The sequence below is a fragment of the Anabas testudineus genome, chromosome 18 (genome assembly GCF_900324465.2).
Source record: "Anabas testudineus chromosome 18, fAnaTes1.2, whole genome shotgun sequence".
Taxonomy (NCBI): Eukaryota; Metazoa; Chordata; class Actinopteri; order Anabantiformes; family Anabantidae; genus Anabas; species Anabas testudineus.
Window position 1 is genome coordinate 19,738,283 of NC_046627.1, and position 22,863 is coordinate 19,761,145.

The following is a 22,863-nucleotide window of genomic DNA, read 5'->3' on the forward strand; positions in this document are numbered from 1 at the left end:
CTGGTTTCCTCCAGTCATGACGCTTAGCATTCAGGCCAAAGAGGTTGATTTGTTTTTTCATCAGACCAGAGAATCTTGTTTCTCATGGTCTGAGAGTTCTTCAGGTGCATTTTGGCAATCTGAGGAGAGATGATTGTTCTTCTGAAACGTTCTCCTCTCTCCACAGAGAAACACTGGAGCTCTGTCAGAGTGACCATTGGGTTCTTGGTCATTTCCCTGACTAAGGCCGTTCTCTCTCAATCACTCAGTTTGGCTGGATCGCCCCTTCTAGGAAGAGTCCTTGTGGTTCCAAACTTCTTCCATTTACGGATGATGGAAAACACTATGCTTATTCAGACCTTTAATGCTGCAGAAATCTGTGAAACGGTCCTGTGTCGGAGGTCTAGAGTAGGAGGTCTTCATAGCTTGGTTTGTGCTCTGACATACACTGTTAACTGTTAACCTTATATAGACAGGTGTATGCTTTTCCAAGTCATGTCCAGTCAACTGAATTTCCCACAAGGGGAATTTAAATACGTTGCAGAAATAACGTTTAGCATTATGAGTACTTTCTGGATGCACTTATAATTTCATTTCAAAGGGACAAAAGTAGCAAAACATCATGTTTGAGATGTTACGTTTGCTTAAATAATGAATTTGTTGTGGAAACTGTTGGAATTTTCTGTGTTGTTGGCTAAACTAAATGAAATGGGTTTTCAGAAATTGCAATGGATCATGCTTTTAAAATGTTTTTTGACAAACAGTTATTTGGTGATTTGTGAATAGAACACAGTAATCAGTATTGAGACTCAGTAGTGACCATGACAAATGTGTCTATTAATACCTGCAGACCCACATGGTGCTTAATTACAGCTCCAGTCAAAGGAAACAGTGAACGCCATCAGGATCCTTCAGAGTTTTTATTCATAGGTACAACATTAAGACAATAAGTGGGGCTTCCTGTGACACAATATCAACAAAGTACACTGTTTATGAACAAGCAACAATAAGACAATTATTATTTCTATCTCTGTCCCCTGCTGATATTGCAGTTCATTTGATACTAGATCGTTCATCACTACTCTTGCATACACGTTGTCACGCAGAGAAGACAGAGTCTGTAGACAGCTCCATAACATGTACCCGTGTACATATACAGAATCTATACATACAATCTAGGTGAACAGAAAGTGCTGTAATGTCATGCTACAGTGCTTTGCTAAGTCAAGACTTACAAGTTCGCTTTTTTCCACCTTAAGAAAAAAAAGGTCTGAAAATATAGTTGGTAAAATTTTACATTTCTTTCTGCTGACCTTTGCAAAAAAAAAAAAAAAAAAAGTCAAGTAATTACAAATAAAAAAATGACTTTCTTTAATAAGTTATCCAACCTTATGTTTTTTGTTTTTTTTGCAAAAGAGGCCAGGCTGAAAATCAATTAATTTTGCAATTTACTTAACTAATTATCTAAATATCTTGAGCAGTTAAATAAATTCCACGTGATGCTACAGTTTAATGTGTATAATCTTCGTAAACATTAACCTCATACAACACATTCAACGAGTAAATTTACAGACGCATTCTACTGTATCTGCATTATACAGTCAAATACTAAAAAGTACAAAAAATAGTTTGTTTCATAGGAGACAGATGAGAAATGACCCAAATCCTATGATGATGACAACAAACTAACTTTACTGACATAATATAAAAGTTGTCCCAAATAAGGCAAAACAATAAACATGATGCAGAACTTTAACTCAAAGCTTCACACAACATATACGACTAATAAATAAAATAAAGTGCCTATTGTGTGTGATGAACTCGCTGTACATGAGTAGAGGTTTGGAAAAGGGTTGTCCTCAGGGTGTCGGGGTGTGATGACGGGGTCCTCAGCTGTGCTGGTGCAGCCTTTAGCGCAGAGAGTTGGTGGGCATACAGTCACACAGAGCCCTCCTCTCCGCCCTCAGCACCAGCGTCTCTGTCTGCACCAAAAAACATTCAAGTGTCAAAGTGATGCATCCAGTTATTGTTGATTTCTAGTGTTTCCTGCAGACAGTAATTATTTTAAGTTTTCACTTTTAGTTAGTCTGATTTCTGTTTGTGTGGTAAATAACAAACTGTTAATGAATGTACCTGCCTGTCTCGTACAGGTATAGGGTGTCTAGATCTTAGATTCATTAAGAAACATCAACAGGTTTACAAGCAACACATTTGGTGCAGAAGCTTGAGAGACTCGCCGACAACTGGCAAATCATTTAATACTTTGAGACCACGGCAGATGAATAATAATTTCTAAAACAAAATCACAAAAAAGAGAATAACACAGGAGAGTGATGCATCGCTTACCCTGGCATCAAGGTTGAATGCTGTTTTCTTTAGATCTTGCAGTGCCCTCTGCATAAACTCAAATGCATGACAGTCCACACATGGGCGACCTTGACATAAGAGGAAACAGTTCTGAAATAAGAGACTCATATATTGTATATTAAACAGAATTAACTATTTTAAAGCTGATGTCATTTATTACTGCAGAGACTAAACTATTCTTTAAAGAGAGCTTGTTTGACTTTGCGGCTACAAGTGAAATCCAGGGGAAAATGGTAAATAATAAAATAATTCAAAAGTTTTTCCGTCTTGACAATAGCAAATCTAACTGTGAATATCGAAAAGGAGACGTTTTGCTCCAAAGCCTCCCTGTGTTACAGATGATAGATGTGTGTTCAGAGGAGCAGTGCAGGCCCAGTTTCATGTTGTGATGCAGACACCAATTAAGATGACCCACTAAGAAACCCCTGTGGGGACCTGCTGTCACTAGACGGTGTAAAAATAAAAGTGTGGCAGACCTAATTACACCTGAAAACCACTGAAAACCTGCACTGAACAGGCACCAGTAAAAACAACCTTATATTAAAATACACATACTTTCAGCAGGGATGACAGTCCCGGTTTCCTGATCCGCATCAGCCGCACCGAGACAGAGGAGCTGCACCGCCAGAAGGAGCATCGCTGCCTGCAGATATCCACTGGAAGCCATGATGATCCGGTTTTCACCTTTAATTACCTATAATATGGAGATCACAATTAGCAGCAGTTTGGTTTGAATAAATAAATAAATTAAATAGCTTATAACAAAATGTCCTACACGGCCGTTTGTCAATTAAATCACAGCGGGCTTTGTTTAGAATATCGCTGAATTTTTTTGTAAATATGTGTTTAAATTCTCGGTCTACAGAGAAGAATTACTGTCTATTTAATAAACTGAGTGATAACCCACCGTCAGTCGATTATTTTGCAGAAGCCGCAGTAAGACGCTCACCGAGGGATGTTTTATGTGCTGTGGAAGCTGCGCATGCGCCTGGTTGTTCTAGGAACGGCCATCGTTTCCGTTGACTTTCAAAATAAAAGCCCAAGAAACGTTTAATGCATCGACAAACTGTCCAGATTCAGATAAATGTGTAAATCTTTCCTTGTTTTATCTACGTATATGTTGTCATAAAAGGTAAAAAGTGACTAAACTACAAGTGATATTTTATATATTATGTATTTATCTTCACTGCAATTATTTAATTTTGGCTTTAGTTACTATTTCATTATTCATTTTATAATTTAAGCTACAATTTCTGCTATATGATGTAATTGTGTTTATTATCTCTTAATAAATACGTAGTAAGCTGATTTTTTAACGGTTCAGTGGTGATATGTTAAATATGTATAATAATTTATAATATTCAATATATTGTGCATATAACATACTACATAACAGCAGGTGTCGTAATTCTTTAGTAATATTTTTAAGACAAGTCAATGAATAATTTCACAAACTAAATTAAATTGCAGTCACATTTTATGGACTTTGTTACTGACTCAGTTTCTCTTCTGGATAGGGTCTCAATGTAATAAAATTCAACCCACCAATTTTAAATTAGGTGATGTTTTACTCTGCAGATGCACATTCCCAAATTCATCAAATTACCAATTGCATTGAATCTTTGGCCTTTGGGGACCTCGGTCAGGTGACTTTTCTTAATTTGATCATCCAGCTTTTGTATGGGGACTCTGTACCTGTTGGTACTGTGCTATTAAAGCACCAGATGAAGTTGTAGCACAAAGAATAAATACAGCATAAATATGTAATGTGGTATTTTGTAAATGTGTATATTTCTGTTGGTTATACCCAAACATAGTTACATCAGGTGAAATATATGTTATCTTTTAAACTTTATTGATAAAACAATACTTTACATATGGACACTTTTGATCAAACCTAAGATAAAACCACAGTGTTAAAGGCAGCGGTGAAAGAAATACTCAGAGCGTCTAAAAAAAGGAAAAGCATCATTACCACAGTGTTACAAATAAGTGATGCATTCAAAATGTTCTAATAGGTTACAACAGTAAATTAAATACCTGAAGTACCAAAAGCAAGAGCTTTCCTCATGCATAATAGCCTATTTCATACATTGTATAATATGATATTAATGGATTATTGTGTTATTATAGTGTATGTCATAGAAATGTTAATAATAGCAACTTTATATGTTGTTTTTTTATGATCATATTGTGCAAACAATCATTTGAATTACTTGTGAATTCCACACTCAGAATCACAGTTTTATTTTTTAGTACCACATTTGCCTCCAAATATAGTGTAAGTAGTATGAACAAAAAGTAAATAGTCAACTAATCGTGAGTTCTTATTAAAGGTAAATTCTTTATCTTTATTATAATCGTTCATTGTTGATAAATGCCCCCTCCCGCTGTGGGCGGGGTCCTGACTGCTGTTTTCTTAGGTAGCCTGTTAAAATGCCCGAACTCAAAACACTTCTTTTTCCAAGATGGCGTCGATGAAGGACAGCGACACCGGCCTGTGGCTTCATAACAAACTAGGATCCACGGACGAGCTCTGGACGCCCCCGAGCATCGCTTCTCTGCTCACCGTGTCAGTAATTGACAACATACGGCTGTGCTTTTCAAGTTTATCGCCGCCGGTGAAGCTGAAACTGCTGCTCGGGATGCTGCATCTTCCGAGGCGGACCGTTGACGAGGTGGGTTGCTGTGTGCTAGCTAGCTGTTTAACCTAGCAGGTAGGAAAAGATGTAAACTTACACTGAGCAAAGCGCACAGTAAATAGCTCCATGTTGCTCCAATTCAAAACACAGTTCTCTCTGGTACTATTAAGTTTGTTAGTGAAATGTCTATTCACCCTATTAAATCCGTGTAGTTAGCGCTAGCATGCAGGCAACGGGTATATTGCTAGCATTAGCGTCAACGTAAAAAGCTGCAAACGGATGTTAGTCCTGCAACTTAGCTTAGATTCTTTACCTCAGTTTCAAGACAACAGTGTTTTTACAGGTTTACGGTTCGTTTAGGTTGCTATATGGCCGACTTGCCCTCAGCACTTAATGGCGTTTCTCAGCAGCTACGGCAGGTAACCTTATCCTGGCGGTTCTCGCACAGACATTATGGTGGGTTGGGCAGCGGAGAGGGGTCTGACCGAGCTGGAGGGCGGTACCAGCTCCTAGTCCGACATATCACTCGTTTAGCTGCCGACAACGTTACACAGCCGTCATCAGTATGGGCTGCTTCTTCTTTCAGTCACAGACAAAACACCTACCTCTGCAAAACCGTCTGACCTGAGATCTGTGCTAGTCTTCAAAGTTAGCGCGGTCTGTCAAGTATTTAGATGTAGTACTGAAGTAAAAAGCGGAAGCGCCTCAGCATAAACATACTGCATTAGAAGAAAAGGTCACAAGTTTTAATGGCTAAATCTACACAAAATAGTCAGAAAGCCGTATTTCTGTATTATTACTGTGATGTAGCTGGTGAAAGTGGAGTCAGACTTAACTACTTATCATTACGGCTGCATGTAACTTATACTTTCATTTTTGGTTCATCTGTTGTTTTATTGATCAAGTTCTTATTTGTTTCGGACTTAATATATAATAGATAGCAACTACGGTCAAATATTATAAAGAAAAGCAACAGACTGCTTTATTTTCGAGGTTAGAGTCAGTAAAAATTTTATATATCTGCATAGAAAATACTAACAAAATTGATAATAAATATAAGTCTGAAATAATAATTTTATTGATTAATCAGCTGATAATTTTTTAAATAGAAATAGTGAAAAATGCCAATTTCTTTAGAGCCTATGGTAAAGTCTTTAGACATGTTGTTATATAATATGTATGAGTATAAAAAAAACTGTAAAAAAAAAAAATATATATATATATATATATATACAGACACACACAGACACACACAGCAGCCCTAAAAATATATCCATAGTGGTACAATGAAAACTGATTATATCAAGGATATAGACAGTGTATATTTAAAAATGTAGTTTTAATAAGTAATTAATCAAGGAAAAATGATAAACGATGTATCTGAGACCAATTTTGTTTTGTTTTGTTTTACACCTTATGAAAAAGTTGACAGATTGTTCATGCACTTCATTACATAATCTTTGTTTGTTGCTGATTAAAGAAAAGTTCTTTGTCATTTCCGAAACGCATCAAAAATGAGTTATTACCACAAAAAGACAATTATTGCTTTTCAAAGGTTGAGAACTTAAAAATGTAGACAGTGCTCGGCTCCTGAAGACACCTGTAATTGTTTCTAAAGTCAAATAAATGATCACAAGTCAATCATGACAAAATATTGTACATCATGACAAGTTCATCATTCATTCAGGTTTATGAATGATGAAAGGCGTTTTACGTTTTGTTACTGATACAACACCACCGTCCTCTCTCTGCAGATGAAGGAGGCCCTATCAGAGATAATTCAGCTAGCTACTGTGGACTCAGAGCCCTGGGTCCTGATGGTTGCAGACATCCTCAAGTCCTTCCCAGACACCGGCTCTCTCAATCTGGACTTGGAGGAGCAGAATCCAAATGTGCAGGATATACTTGGAGAACTCAGGGAGAAAGGTAGGGAATAAAATTTCATGTTTAGCTGTGGTGGCTATTCACAGGTACCCATCTGACCTTGTATGTTAAAAATGTAAATACACTATATAACTACACTAATCAGCCTAGTGCCTAGTGAACTACATATGTTCCTTAATTGCATGTAATATAATGTCCTTGTTTTTTATGTAAGTATTACAACAACAATTTTATTATAAAAGTCTTTTTTAATAAAGGCAAAGAAAACATCTGTTGAGAGACATGAAACTGAAAACATTTATCCACATTCTGTGCAGTGTGTTGTAATTTGTTTTTCCCACTCAGAACCTGTCTGTTCTTCAGGTGATTTAGTTCATGTCTTGATAAGAATTTAGCAATTGCACAGTTTCAATCAGATGATGTGATGACCAGCTCTTTGAATAGTATTGGGCTTGTTACTTTATACTTCAGAGAAAGAAACTGAACCTTTTTAAAGAACCAGCCACACTGCTCGAATGATGCAAAGAAATAATTTTTGCTAATGTGCAAACCAAGTTTTTTTAAAGTTCATCTGACCCTTTTCTCCTTTCATTATCTACTCAGTGAGTGAGTGTGAGGCATCTGCCATGCTTCCTCTGGAGTGCCAGTACCTGAACAAGAGTGCGTTGACCACTCTGGTGGGGCCCCTTACACCCCCTGTGAAACATTTCCAATTGAAGAGGAAGCCAAAGAGTGCAACCCTCAGAGCAGAGCTTCTACAGAAATGTGAGTTACTGTAAACCTTAACTGATAGTTTGTTCACAGCATTTTGTTTTGGTGTAATTCTTTTTACTTTTTTCACCTACTCTTGGTATGTTTTGTTACAACTGTATACACTGTCAAAGAAATACCAATCTATCTAAAAATCCTAAGTTACAATTTTTATATCCTATTATAGCTACAGAGACAGCCCAGCAGCTGAAAAAGACAGCCGGAGTGCCTTTTCACGCCAAAGGGAGAGGACTGGTCAAGAAGATTGACACTACTAGTGAGTTGAACAAACAAACAAATGTTTAGTGCCAATTCTGTATTTAAAGACACCCGTCATTACAGAGATTCTCAGACTGTTCTAATTTTGTCAAGTTTCATCTATAATTTAAATTCAATCACAATTTTTTTTATTATTACTTATTAATGAAGAAAACCTTCTGGATTTGTCATTGTTGTACCTCAGCTCCTCTCAAGGGGATTCCAAAGGCCCCATTCCGCAGCCCCACTGCCCCCAGTATGTTCAGCCCTCCCAGTACCCGCACACCTATTGCTCCTGCACGGACACCCCTGCGTAAGGAGAGGGGGGTCAAGGTAAAAGCTGGAGTTCTGCCCAACCATGACGGTTGTAGTTGCCTTTAATCACCACTTCTGCGTTGTTGATGTTTCATTTTCATTCCTGCAGCTTTTCTCACCATTTGCCTTTTTTCCGTTTTTCAGCTGTTAGATATTTCAGAGCTGGACATGGTTGGAGCTGGAAGAGAAGCTAAGAGGAGAAGGAAGACTTTAGGTAATTATCTTCCAGCCATGAACTTGTTACTTAATAAAATGTATTATATTGAGTCTTAAACAATGTTTTCTTCTTTTGTAGAAACGGAGGTAGGAGATAAAGCAGCCAAAGAAGAAGCTGTGGTGGAAAACACCACACCCGACTATGCTGCTGGCCTTGTCTCTGCGCAGGTATTTCTCTAGCTCTGTCACACACTTGAACCTTATGGATTCCTCCCGTTTTCCTCATAATTCTTATCTGTTCTTCATCATAAGAAGTTTTTAAGAATGTGTTGGCCAGCTGGAGAACCCCATGTTTTTTTTTTCCTCTTCAGAAACTGGGGGCGTTGAACGAGAACCCTCTGCCATCAACCAGCTACCTACCAGCCACACCCAGCATGGTTCCCTCTTCCTCTTACATTCCCAGCTCCGAGACACAGCCAGGTTAGACAAGACCTCTCTTCTTTGCTCAAACACCTTTCATCCAGAACGCAGTACAACTCTTACATACAGTTAGTAATTTAACTAGCTAAATAACATCTGTGTCTTATTTAATCAACCTCATGTAAAGCAAACGCCGGTGGTTCGGGTCGGGACACGCTGCAGTCAGCTCGTCAACCAGAGGAGTCAGCAACAGCGGGCACTGGTGCCACTGCCACCTTACCGGGCCAGTACAAACAGAGGACACCTATGTACAACGCAAGCACCACAGCAAACCCTGCAACACCCACATCCCCCAGCACGCCAGCCTCCACCCCTGTCAACAGTGGACCCCCAGCAGCTGCAACTGCCAGCCAGCCAGAGACCCCCACCCAGCCTCCCAGCACACCTCAGACCCCCACCCCAACACCAACACCTACGCCTCCACAGCCCCAGCCCAAAAAGAATCTCTCACTCACGGTAAGGTGGAAGACTCGTGGGTAGTTGTGTGTACTCCTCCTAACACTCATACTCACAGTATTATTGAATATGTTTTGTTCAGTTTTGTGTTTTTTAGCTCTCACTTCTTCTCAGCCGGTAAATTCTCTGCCACATGTTGTTTCTGCTCTTTAGAGAGACCAGATGTACGCTGCCCAGGAAATGTTCAAGACAGCCAACAAAGTTACGAGACCAGAGAAGGCTCTTATTCTGGGCTTCATGGCTGGATCAAGGGGTACGGGAATAATCCTAAACTACAACAGCATTTTTAAAAACACCAGACTTGTCACAGTTTCCTGTGACAAGTCTGGTGTTTTTTTACGAATGATTTCATACATATTCTTTTACCATTGAGCCACATCTGCCAGACAACAAGTAAAATCCTGAAGCGTGTATCATGTTTTTGTTGGCACGAAATCTTAAACTTGACTGAATTGTGAAAATACTGCTCATGGCCTCTAACACTTGTGTTCCACCTCCTGTCTTGCAGAGAACCCTTGCCCGGAGCAGGGGGACATCATTCAGATCAAGCTGAGCGAACACACAGAGGTTCTGCCCAAAGCCGATGGCACTGGCAGCACCACCATGTTGGTGGACACAGTCTTCGAAATGAACTATTCCACAGGGCAGTGGACCCGCCTCAAGAAATACAAACCCATCACAAATACTTCCTGAGGCGCTTCACTCGCTCAAAGCCACACACGCAAAATTTATTATCCACGTCAGAAAACATGTTTACACATATACAAGTATTTGCATACACGTTTGGGCCAAATCACGCACTGGGAGGGTGAGAGATTGTCAAGGAGAGAAAGGTCCTCCCTTTTCCTGCGCTGCCAAAATGCAGGACTCTGAAGAAAATGTCTGTATTTTTTGTTTAGTCCTTCCCCTTCACCTTTTATTGTTTCTGTTTTTAAGTCTCCTGCAATTCCTGATTGATGCTGTGGTCAGGAGAGTTGAGAGAAATAAAAGTCTGAGCAGAGGAAATATTCTCATGGCAGGCACCTTCAACAATTGTACTGAGGTACAAGCATGTCACGTGTCTAGAAAAAAGAAATGACGAATTGTCTGTATTTTTCTGTATGAATGTGACGTTAGCAGCTTCTTCTACCTTTCAGAACAGAATCATGGTTTGTGACAGAAAAAGAGAATAATGACAGTTCTCATAGAGGTGACCGGAAAAAAAAAAGAGCAGTAAATAGTTCTCAGTGCTGTCAAGTTCTGTTTGGAGCCTTCGGGTTGATGTTTAATAAATTTTCATCACCTTTTTCAAAAGAAGGGAAGAAAATAAAGTGACAACAGCCTCCAGGTGGATGTCTGTCTTTGTAAAAAGGATCTTGCTGATCTGTGTATGTTTAGTGAATCAAGACTAGTTCTGGCAACATTAGGACTAAATAGGTCTTGACTTTAATCTGTGTCCTATATTTCATAACCAGTGGTAAATACAGGGAAGGACTATTGTGCTCAAGTAACAAGTGCTCTTTTGTTACCTGGTCAGTATTGCTTCCTTTGATTAGAGCCATCTAGCCGTTTCCCCTCCTGCTCAAATTTCTGTCATTTATCCTGCAGACAGAGGTTAGATCGTCTGTTGAGGTTTTGGCAATAAAGCAAAGTTGAAGTATTTCTTTAAACCAGCAAAATTGTCATTCTCTTACTGAATCTAATCTGGCTCACATACATTTGTTTTTATTTAGTGTTAATATTTCAAAATAGCTTACATGTTTGGGGCTGTTTACATAGAGGAACGCCTCTTGATGACCTCTTGCTAAAACGGTTTAAGAATGTATAAGTTGTACAAATGAGAGAAAAGATTCAGATTTTTTTTTAATTCACGGAAATTATTTGCAGTATAAAACGGGAACCACAACTAATTAACTGTCATTATGCAACATTCACATTATCGCACAACAAAGACAAAACTGCACGTTTTGGTCAGTATGTTGTGATTTCAGTTAAGCCTTATTTTCCTTTTTTAGCCACATGTTACAGTCCTGTTTTCTGTTAGCATACTTAGTTAAAAGGTCCACACACCTACACAGGTGATTCATAATTCTTCTCAGGTGTGTGTATATACATGTCCAACCTATAATTGATTGTTACCATTCTATATATCTGCAAGACAAATGACAACTTGGATATTCTGCTTATAAGGTGACGTCCGCGAGCTTCCAGTTTAGCTTCACCTGTTGTGAATCTGAGTGAAGGTGTTATTATAACAACAGAAACATCTGAAACTGAACGCATCATGTAAAGACTCTGGGTTAAAATAACAATAGATGTTCTACACATACATGTACAGCTGCCAGTCCCAAAAGAAAAGAAAGATCAAGTAGCATTTTATACTATAGACTGACTCTGAAAACCTGATATGGTGCCCGTGTCCAAACAGATGACACAGACATGAACAGCTAAAACAAATCCTTGTTTTGATAACGTGAATGCTTAAAAGCTGTTTTACTAATATAAAATTAGTCTTTAAAACCTGTGCTCATGATGTAACAGGGTGAATGATTAAAATCATGAGATGCTCATTTGATCCCTCGTTAAAATCACTCATTTGGACTTGAACATTCGATACACTGATTGTACCTCTTGGTGTCTGTGCACAACAATTTCTGATCCAACCAGCTCCAGGCTGGAGATCTAGTAATTTTTAGTTTTAGTTGGCTCCGGGGTCCCTCCACCCTCCGAACGTCTTCTCCAGGTACAACGCCAAAGCCAAGGTCAGGTGGTCCTGAAGCTTCCCAGCAACAACTTGCACACCCAGCGGCAGACCCTCCTCGCTGAGACCCAGAGGACACTGGGTGACCGGCAGCCCGAGGATGTTGAGTATACCTGTGGTCCGAGGAGAATGGATCAAAATCACATAACGTGTGTCACTAACTAATTTGGGATTGTAGTGTTTTCCGGTGAAGTGAAAAATATGACCAGGTGTAGAGCAAGAAACTAAATCTCGACTGATTGGACTACGATTCAAGCGATCTTATATGTTTACTGCAAGCCACACTGTGCGACACGGGTCTAATAAACATCTGTTTTCATACACAGACTGAACAACGCTAACACCAATTGTGGGCTACAAGTCAGTAAACCGACTCCAGTGTGTGATCTATCTGCACCACTATAGCTAAACAGTCTTTCATACGGATTTCTAATTGGTTGGTTAGTACACGTAGGTCGTAGCAGCACATTACAGTCTGGCGATTTTGAATTTCACTGTTTTTGAGACACAACCAAAGAAATATATTTGGTATTCTGTCACCTGCAACAAAGTCGCACAGTGTGTTCCTGCTTTAACAGTTCATATGAGGGGATGATGATCACTGACCAGTATAGGTGAAGTCAAAGAATGTGAAGAGCGGGTGGTGATGTTTGGGGGCCACTCTGGGATGTGAGGGGTAAAGAAAAACACCATCATTGCCCAGAAGCTCCTCCACCTCCTTCTGCAGCTTCTCCTTCTTCTGGATGATGGAGGAGGAGGGTTTGGACACATGAGTCATCTCCATCAGAGCCAGACCTGGAGCCATCACACACACACACACACACACACACACACACACACAAATAATGATGGTTCAAAACAACACTGTGAGGAGGCATAACAACACAAGTAGAGTTCGATTAATAGCTGCAATAAATGAGACCTACCAATGGCAGCCATGGTATGCTTTGATTTTCCCAGCATCCATTTCAGTAGCTCCCACAGAGGCCTCACTGGTGGCCCTGGTTCACCCAACAGCGCAGCAAAAGCCCGAGGAGACTAAAGGAAGCAAAACACTTTAAACTTGATGGCACATCAAGTACACCATAGTACACATGCAGTAACTTAAAACAGCTACTTCAGGACTAAACTGAACTAAACTATAAAGTCACACCATTAAGTTATAGTACGGGTTTAATAACAACATATCAGCCAAACTCAAAGATCCATGAGGCATGAGGTCGTCAGATTAAGACTGTCAACCATAAAGTGAATCACTCAACATGGGGCCAACCCACAACCCCTAGATTAAGAGTCTCGTGCTCTAACAACTGAACTAGCTAATGTAAGTCAGTGTAATGTCCTACGAAGAAAACGTTTGTGTGTGTGTGTGTGTGTGGTATGCTGTGCCTGGCAACTAAACAGATTAGCAGCAGGCAACAATAGCTGCAGTGATTATGACCGTGTCTGCTTTCTTTCAGTGGTTAATAGTCTTGGAGTGACACAGTAGCTCCGGCCTGTTTTCCTCATGTCTTTGCTGTTTAACTTCTTTTTGCTACCAAAACACAAATCGGTGAAAAAAAACTAATTATCCACTGTGCAGTAACATTACTGTAGACGCACATGACACACACAACTCCAGGTTGTCAGGAACCCACCTTGCCCTCCTTGTCAGGCAGACCAAGGTAAGTGTCCCACATCTGGAAGCCATAGCGGAGCTCCGGGAAATGCACTTCTTGGACTTTCACTCCGAGGTCAGCCTCCAGACGCTCCACCACCTGGAGAAACCCACAGAACAGTTTCAGTCCACAAATCCTCCTGGTGTGCCCAGTTCTGCAGAAGTTATCTGATTGACGGATTTAACACACCTTCTTCTGAATGTCTACGAGCTCTTTGCTGACAGGGGTTGTCAGAAGACAGCCGCTATGAGGGACGGTGAAGAACCTCAGCTTCTTTAGGTCAACCTTTGTGTTTAGGGACAACCTGTGTACACGTAAATACTGGTAATTAGGGTCAACAACAAACAAATCTTAACGGGGTGTGGGTGTTTGCCCTCCACCTGCCCACTAAAACCTGATCAAGATCCATACAAAGGATCCTGACCTGGTTCTTGGCCCTTTATACTCTGCTATCAGTGTATCCAGATGTTTATCAAGTGATGTAGTACTGGAAAAGGACACACACAGTGAGTCTGGGTCAAATAAGAAATGTATAGCAGCTCTTACATGTGAGCGTTGGGTCCCGCCATGATCTTGAGCATAGGCAGCAGGTCCTCAGCGTAGCGGCACATGGGACCGGTGCTCAGGTACTCCTCCTGTCTGCCAGAGAAAGGAGGGTACTGGTTGTCAGAGGACACGACCCCTGCAGAAACACAGTTAAAGAAAGTGGTCTCTTTAGCTGCAAAAGACTACCAGGAGTATGGAGTACTGATGCCTTCCACATCGTCACACTGTTTCCACATTGTCATCTAATACACTGCTATGAAAACACCAGACTGGATTACCAAGAATGTAACAACAATTTTCTCTTACCAGGAGTAGTTTTGTGTCCAAATATGCCGTTGAAGAAACAGGGCATACGAATACTGCCGCCGATGTCTGAACCAATGCCGATGACTGCGCCTGCTCCTCCCAGTATACTACCCTCTCCACCTAAGGCCAGCAGGGGAAGCAGAAGATAAACAGAGAGTAAAGGATGCTCCACAATGTTGAATATGTCAACATTATATCACATATCTGAATGTTGGTTTTATGAATTGCTTTTACAAATAAACAAATGAGACAACAAGAAGTTTCTTCTTATGTTTGTGTAGTGAAGCACAAACTTTCAGTGTAATTACAGAAAAATCACCAGACAAATGTTTTTGCCCATTTAATGCAATGTAGTGAGAAGGAAAGAGCATAAATAGTGATTTATGTTTAGTTGACAGATAAAAGTTCCATCTACAGTATGTTTCAGTGTTTTATATGAGAAAAAATAACAAGTATGTATTAGGCCTTTAAAGAACTAAATACACCTGAAAACTGATGGAGCCCTTTGAAGAACCAGAGCAGGGGACACTGTGCATCTGCAGTGTACTGAAATATGATTACGAGGCAAAACCAGACCTACTTCCGGAGACAGACTGTATCCTCGGATAAACTGTTCTCAATAAATACTCAGTAACTATGATCAAAAGCGGCCGACTCCCTGTCACAAAACAACAGGGTCTAACCGGAGCTTCCTCCTGGGATCCTCTCCAGGTCGTAGGGGTTTTTGGTGATGCCGTACAGGTGGTTGTGTGACTCCATCCACATGCACAGCTCGCTGGTGTTGGTGACGCCTAGTGGGATGGCCCCCGCTCTCTTCAGCAGAGCCACCGGAGGAGCGTCGACGTTGGCTATGATGCCTCGCCTGGAGAACAAACCTGCAGTGAAGGGCATTCCTGCAACACATAAAACACAAATGTTGACCAGAGGTAAAGCTGGTTTTCATAACAGAGTTTTACAAAAGGATTAACATTGCTGCTTCTAAAGCTCACATACGTGAGGGAGTTATAGCTTTTTAGCTGCACGTTCCCAGTGAGTAGGTGGATGTTTATTACCTGTATTTCACTCAGATTCTCGATTATTGATGCATGTAATCAAAGAAAGTACAAGGTTTCAAGTATTTGACAGCAGATTAGATTTCTGGAAGTTACCCTGGAGGGCAAAGGCCTCTTTGACAGAGAGTGGGACTCCCAGTAAAGGCAGTCGGTCCTCCAGCACCTCTTCCCCACCAGATTCCTCTTCTATCAGCTTGTCGACCTGGGCCGCCTCCTGGAGGGCAGCAGCAAACCTGGAGAATTAAAATATATATTATAATATATTATTTTATGTTATAATAGAAACTGTGAATATGGCAGACATGAGTATATTTTGTGAAGGAGTAAGTTAAAAAAAAGGAATTATCATGAATTAATGAATTAATGTCTTTAAACATCTATTTTTGTCTGAAACTCAAAATCTGAAACCCTAAATATTAATTTACCATCATTCAAAACTAAGTCCTCACATTTAATGATCATAGTTGTCTGTCAAACAATTGCTGCAGGTTTAGAGCTCATCGGAATAACAGATGAGGAGAAATGATTCTTTCTTGCCTGTCTTTCACAACAGCGTTCAGCAAAGGGTTCACTTCCTGGATCCTGTCAATGTAAGCCTGCACCACCTCCACACTTGACACCTGCAGAGACATTTACACTCTGTAAGTGTGTGTTAGGATTAGTTACAGTGCATTTCTCCGTGTGGAATATGACACTGTTTTGTCCTAAAAGAGGGAAGAGGAGAGGACAATGACAATTTTTCCCACAGATACAAGTTTTAGCTTCAAAAGCCAGTGATGAAAACATAATAACTCATGGCAGCCGGACTGAATATGTTGATTGTTTACACATTCAGTCCATAGTATGGAAGAAACGGTAAAGAAATATTCCTGTTATTTCTCTGGTAGCATCTTTGGAAGAATACATTTTTTCATAGGAGATAATCTCACTTTCATTCTCATTTTCTCATTTCATCATTTTCTCATTTTCTTCAATAATTTGGTCTATAATATGTCAAAAATCTCTGAAAAGGCCCATGACAATACCCTAAAATACAAGGTCATGTGATGAGATGACATGTTTCATCCCAACAACATACCTAACCCCCCAGATATTAATAATTGGCCAAAGACTTAATTAGTTTTCCAATTATTATTCAATTATAACAGTGAACCTAAAGGGGGTTGCTCTCAATACCTGACGATATAAAATCCAACACACACGTCAGACACTGTCCCAATAGAAATGCTTTACAAAGTCCTGCAGAGTCACTGCAGAGCAGCTGCTCCTGCTGGAGACACAGGTGTGTAGTCAGTCACACCTCACCTGCAGGGCTTGAAGACGTGGAAAGAAAACAACTGTGGGGACAGAGAGCCCTGGAGAGTGGATCAGAGCTTGGTTATTATGGGATTTGTAGTTAAAAACACGATGCTGGGACATCAGAGTGAAATAAATTCACAAAACCAGCTGCAGCCACGACACGATCAGCTAGACTGAAATAATGAGGTGAGAAGTAAATAAATAAATAAATATTTGTTGGATCAATCCAACGAGCTGTGTGCTGCTGTAGCCGGGTACACACCTCTTTTCTCCGGATCTTCCGGGCGAGCTGCGTCGCTGACAGGAGCAGCAGCGGGTCGGTGACGGGGGGCAGCTTCTTCCCGGACAAACCGGGTTTCCGGGAGGAGAAGAGCTGGAAAAGCTTCAAGAAGAGTCCCGCGACCGCCTTTAAAAGCCATATCTGAGCCTTCTGCAGGAGGCTCAGAGCCATGTTTCCACCGCGGAGAGAGGAGGGAGGTCAAGGGTCAGTGTGCGACCGTCACTACGGAACGGGTTTTATACCGGTAGTCAAGGTAGCGCAGACGCAGGAGGATGACGACATGACCGGAAGTCATGTGCTCTGCCTTCAAAATAAAGCACAGAAACAATAATAATTAGAATTTAAAATGTAAAAGTCTCCAGAGACTGATACAAAGACAAGAAATAAATAATAATAAACAGAGAAATTACAACATAAATTAAGCATAGATGATATCTAATATACTCAGTTTTAAGCTCCACAAAACAGAAACAATGAGTACCAACTCTGTCCAAAAAGAGGACAAAGAATAGCAGCACTCAAGAAAATCTGCCCTCACCTGTTCACTAACACACTCAATACAAAGACCAGGAAAAGCTGGAATCTGAGTATTATATATTTATTGATTTTAACTACTTTTTCCAGAGTCAAACGTGATCTAGAAAGCATAAAACCCGAAACTTTTATGTAATAATCAGACTATGAACGCAGTGCTGGTTTTATTTTGAAGTATAACACAAACACTACATGTCGTCCAGCTTGACATGTTCTCATCTCGGCCTCCAGGTGATCACAGGTAAAGTTTAACCTACAGTATCTATCTATATATGTCTAAGTGCGTAAATATCTCCATTGTGAAACTGTCTTTTGAAATGGAAAGTTATAGATAACGTTATAATATTTTATTACCCAACAACAAGACTTCACAGTGTTAAAATCAACCTTTGCCCCCCTCAGGCCATAACTGCAGTTCACAGATAGTGAATTGTATTAAAGTCAAAACTTTATTGAAAGGAACCAGGGTGCTGTTTATAGAATAACTTTAGGATTTATCTGCCTAAAATACTGGTGGTAGAACCCTAAATGTGAATGTAGTTACAGTTTAGGTCTGTATGCTGTTGTTATAATGCTATTATTAAAGTAGTGTATTTAATTTAAAATACATAGAACACAGAGAAGAATCTTATTTTAAACCACCCCAGAAAATAGGCCTAGCATGTTTTTTTTATCAGTAAAATCATATATAAGAGAAACTACTTATGTGTAGTATATCACTTAATTAAAATGACCACCTTAAAGTGATTCACAAATTGTCATTAATAATTCCAATATAATAACATTACATACAACAGGCCAGTCTGTAAAATGATATATTCTGTTATATGTCAATACTAATACTTTAGCACAAGTAAAATTTTGAGAAGCGTTTAAATAAAAGGCATAGCTGCTTCTTCTCACCTACTCAATAAAAATCTGGCTTCGTCCTCCGCCACTGATTAAATTCTACCAAACAGTCACATTTCAAGATTTTGACTAAATAACTTTTGATGTATGAAACAAAACAGCTAAAATGATGTAACTGCCTGTCAACACTAGAGGACAGCATTGCTTAAGGTTTCACCTCTGAAACTTTAATTCCTAATCAAACATCCAGAGCACGTAGCAAAAAGAAAAAGCTGCCTCTGCAATGCAGGTCAGTGGGTTAGTGGAGAATCATTGCTGTCAACTCTGCTGCCGCTGTGTTTCTCTGCACCACCGACTCGGGCATCACACCGTGCAGACGTTTCGTCATGATGCTGTGTTAGGAGTTTAATGATCTGAAATTTACTGATGTGTGTCTAATGTGGCACTTGCATCAACCCAACATACATATTTTGCATATTTTTTTGTCAGAAACATGCTGAAACTAAAAACTCCTGGATCACCTTAAAGCTGCACAACCAGTAAAGGCTGGCTGATGGAGACTATATGTTACATTATGGCTCTTGGACCTTTTGTTTACACAAAAATGTGCAACATCTGCCCTTTAAAGGTTTCAATAAGGAGCGCAGTCTGTGCGTTTTTCTTATTGTTGGCAAACAGCACATTAGGGTTTGACTGTATGAATAAAACAAATGTGGAATCAATAAGATCAACTGAATGGCAGCACATAACCCGCTGAGCTATTTATTGATCCGCCTATTTCAGGACAAACCCAATTTCACAGCTAGACCTGAGATTAAGTGACAGACAGAGAGAGGTCAGTTTGCTTTACATTCTGTCACCTGAAGGAAATGGATGTTTTGCACAAAACCCTGTAACCTTTTACACACAAACATTGACCTGCAACCTGTAATCTCATTAATGCATAGCCGAGCAGCAGTACTTTACCTTTAACAACATTTTCTGTTGACGTGACAGCCACAGAATGAGAAGATAAGTACTCACTGAGGGGTATGTCCAGCCTCTATATATAAAACAAGCATGTCACAATAGCAGTGGAGCTGAGACGAGCAGATCATTCCTCACCTGTAAGGTAAAACCGAGGCTCAGCCAACAACTGGGCATGTAGAGACAAGACAGGAGCACACAATTGACAATGTTTATGTCCCTGCGTGAGGCTGCGAGAGCTGTGCTGCTGTCTGGGAAAGGTGCATAAAAATGTAATTGCAGTTAGCCGCCCATTATTTTGAGCTTATGTAGCATCTTTGCAGTGACTGTAGCATGTGGCTCTGTTGTGTTTCATGGGAATGTTAAAGTCTTTGTGAAAGCACAGCTTCGGGGTAAAATGATATGGGGTCAGCAACAACAGTAGACAGCCTGGGGTGCTTTTGTATTGATTTCCATCTTCTTTCCTGTCTCTGTTGTCACAGCATAGACGCCACATGCCATCTACCTATAGCTCATTATTTAGACGCATATTTCACTCTGACAGTAGTTAAAAGTCTGTAGCTTTTGCAGACCAGCAGGATTTTTGTCCTTTACACCCAAATGGATCACACATAGCATTATCCACGCACTTAATTTTCCTAATGAGATCACAGTCAATGGTCCTTATGTTTCCACTCATCCCTGAGTGTACAGTAATTTACTTTACTGTTCCCTTTGGATGAAGCAGCACTTCACTCTGATCCACTTTCCAGCACCTCAGCTGAGCCCTGGAGACCAGTGTAGGCTGATATGTCTGTCCCCTGGGATGAAAAGGTTGTCTGTGAGCCCGAGAGACCATTTTCATTACTTAAAATTTAAAGTATCTTAAGCTTTTCCGCTTGTTATTAATTCAAGCATGTTAAACATCCTGGTAGTTTGCTAAAATATTCCAGGTAGTATAGCTCCTTTGAAATCGTAGTGTCTCTGTTAAAGGTGGGCGGAGGTGCAAAGTGTGCAGAGAAAATAATATTTTCCTACATAATCTGGTAATGGGCCATAACAAAAACAAATGAATCAGAGGCACATGCTGCTGCTTTGCTTCTCAGATACACCTTTTTTCCTTGCATGCAAAAAAAAATGGAAAAAATGTTTTTGTTTGTGTTGTTTTGAGCATTAAAAGCAGTTAATGTTCGACCTGTGAAGGACAACAGAAAACTGAATGAAGTGCAGCTGCAAGTTTGTAATATCTGCATTTATTATTCTGTGTTTTATATTTGAATGTTTTGATTAGTAGTTATTGTTTTGTTTTGTATACGTGTATTTATGTTTTTTATTAAATTAGTTTTCACCAGTGTTAATCTTATTTTTACTGTGCGACCTTCAAAAATCTTTTTTTTCCCACTGTGTTTGAAATGGAGATATGTTTTTATTATTCAAAACTGAACACCCCACTTGTTACTGTTAGTGGGCAACACTTTTAACCTCTAAACCATCTCTTTACTGAAGTCTACTTCACTCTTAAATGTATATGACATTTTTGGGCATGAGAAAATGTGTTGTTAAATTTTTGTTACCATTGTTACAACATAGATTTATAACTCTCATTGTTCTGTTTATACAGGCATTGCACACAAGCATGTAAGGTACAGATTTGTACTGTTCTTCTCTAAATGACTGTGTTGTAAAAGCCAAAGACTAAGATGTTTGCACAGATTGTGCAAACATATGTATATATCATCACCATCATTAGCATGACCATATACAAAGCCTATTTGTTTATTTGGCAGCACTCTCTTCCATTCAAGATGACAAGGAGAGGCTGAAGATGTAGGGGGGGTGGACCATTTGGCAACCCCATAACCCCCACCTGCTTACCCCTGCATCTCCTTCAGGGACCGGCATGAGGGCACATGAAACAGCTGTGCTCAAAAAAACCAATTATAAAGGCCCCTGGCCCCCCGCCTGGCTGCTTCTGAGGCCGTGCAGAGGAAAGTGCAATCTTCAGCACCCACAAATGAGCTTTAAAGAGGAGGAGGCACCACCAGGGCGGTCAGATGGGAGACACAGCAGGCTCAGTTTCAAGTGTCCAGACCTGTATATATAGGTGTAAATTGGAATTTCAGATGCGGGGGAGGCCTGAATCTAATGTTTTATTTACACTGAGGAGTGGGGGCAGCAGACGTACATTATGGAAAACATTTTTTGGATACGTTGAAACACAATTAACTAGTGATGACATAGGATTGGTTTAAACATAACTAAAAGAGTAACATAATTTTTTATGTCTCAGTATAATTTGAACCACTATAACAGTGGTCACTCATTGAGCTTGTTGGAGATTGACGCGTCCTGTTGAGGGGATCTGAACAGCTCAGGTGCTGGATGCAGCAGACGCGTGCTATTGATCCTGTTCTAACCAGGCATTGTTCAGACTCTGCAGCAGGGGATCTGAATGAAAAACCACATGAGCCAGACTCATTAAAATACATTTTTTTGTCCTTGGTGAGGATCTAAGAAAGATGGATGCACATTGATTTGGCCCCTAACTCTGGTGTAGCATCGGTCTAACTACAGTATAAGAGTAAACAGGACTTCTCCTGGTGTGAAATGAACACACGTTTATTCAAATCATATAATCGTGTTTTAGTTTGGTTTTATTTACTGAAATCATCTTTAAGAAATATTAGGAAACGAAAGAAGACGTAAGTAAGACGCGACCTGAGTGCTACCAGGTTCACCATCTTAGCCTAGTGTGTTAGCATGCTAACATTTGTTATTAGAAATAACTACAATTAATTTTATGGCCTTTAAATTGAAGTAATGGACAAGTTTTGACCTTATGATGGTGCTGGAAGAACAGTCAGAGGATCACTGAAGATACTGTAGTTATTCCTGAGGGTGGTGTGAATATTTGCACGTTTTCACAAAAAGGTTTTGAACCACTGTAAATTAAAAGAGAGGAGATCATTAAAGTCAGGAGGAGTCAAGTTGTGAGGAACATTAATGTTAGTAGTAATACTGTAGATGGTCTCAGTCAAAGTGGGGGACCACTTACCATCTCTGAAGCTGTCGTGCTTTAACATGACTTAAACAAACTTTACAAACGTGAGAACAGTTTCAGGCAACAGATGAAGTTAAAGGTGCAGACGTCACATCATAATAAACCACAGCTGTTTTGTTTTAGGTGCACAATAAGTTCATATTTGTTAACACTGATAGTTATGATGATCACAGTCTATAAAGACAACAGAAAGAATGAGTTAACTAGTCCACTAGTTAATAAAAAAAAAAAACCCTGAGACAAGGTTAGCGGGGGTCAACATTATCCCCCTATCACGTACACACAAACACACACACATGCATGAAA

The 22,863-nt window shown here is 39.9% G+C and overlaps 3 protein-coding genes across 4 annotated transcripts; 1 reads left to right on the plus strand and 2 right to left on the minus strand.

Annotated features, from left to right (window-relative positions):
- Window positions 1-888: 888 nt before the first annotated feature.
- On the minus strand, window positions 889-5,454 carry c18h4orf48 (chromosome 18 C4orf48 homolog). 2 transcript variants are annotated; one of them, XM_026352861.1, is made up of 5 exons: window positions 5,302-5,454; window positions 3,254-3,369; window positions 2,902-3,040; window positions 2,326-2,414; window positions 889-1,961 (listed from the first exon to the last, which is right to left on the minus strand). In XM_026352861.1, exons 3-5 carry the CDS (start codon window positions 3,011-3,013, stop codon window positions 1,890-1,892), a joined length of 273 nt encoding a protein of 90 aa, XP_026208646.1. In that variant the 5' UTR covers window positions 3,014-3,040; window positions 3,254-3,369; window positions 5,302-5,454; the 3' UTR covers window positions 889-1,889. The 2 variants fall into 2 exon arrangements, with proteins under 2 accessions (XP_026208646.1, XP_026208647.1); XM_026352862.1 differs by lacking the exon at window positions 3,254-3,369.
- On the plus strand, window positions 4,203-10,936 carry nelfa (negative elongation factor complex member A). Its single transcript, XM_026352858.1, has 11 exons — window positions 4,203-5,024; window positions 6,743-6,914; window positions 7,476-7,637; window positions 7,810-7,899; window positions 8,086-8,213; window positions 8,340-8,409; window positions 8,491-8,579; window positions 8,723-8,831; window positions 8,959-9,287; window positions 9,441-9,540; window positions 9,796-10,936. Exons 1-11 carry the CDS (start codon window positions 4,815-4,817, stop codon window positions 9,978-9,980), a joined length of 1,644 nt encoding a protein of 547 aa, XP_026208643.1. The 5' UTR covers window positions 4,203-4,814; the 3' UTR covers window positions 9,981-10,936.
- Window positions 10,937-11,114: 178 nt separating this feature from the next.
- On the minus strand, window positions 11,115-17,426 carry faah2b (fatty acid amide hydrolase 2b). The gene is made up of 11 exons (XM_026352859.1): window positions 17,151-17,426; window positions 16,127-16,209; window positions 15,686-15,822; window positions 15,221-15,430; window positions 14,538-14,657; window positions 14,232-14,367; window positions 13,875-13,989; window positions 13,665-13,784; window positions 12,954-13,065; window positions 12,634-12,822; window positions 11,115-12,140 (listed from the first exon to the last, which is right to left on the minus strand). Exons 1-11 carry the CDS (start codon window positions 17,337-17,339, stop codon window positions 11,965-11,967), a joined length of 1,587 nt encoding a protein of 528 aa, XP_026208644.1. The 5' UTR covers window positions 17,340-17,426; the 3' UTR covers window positions 11,115-11,964.
- Window positions 17,427-22,863: the final 5,437 nt, after the last annotated feature.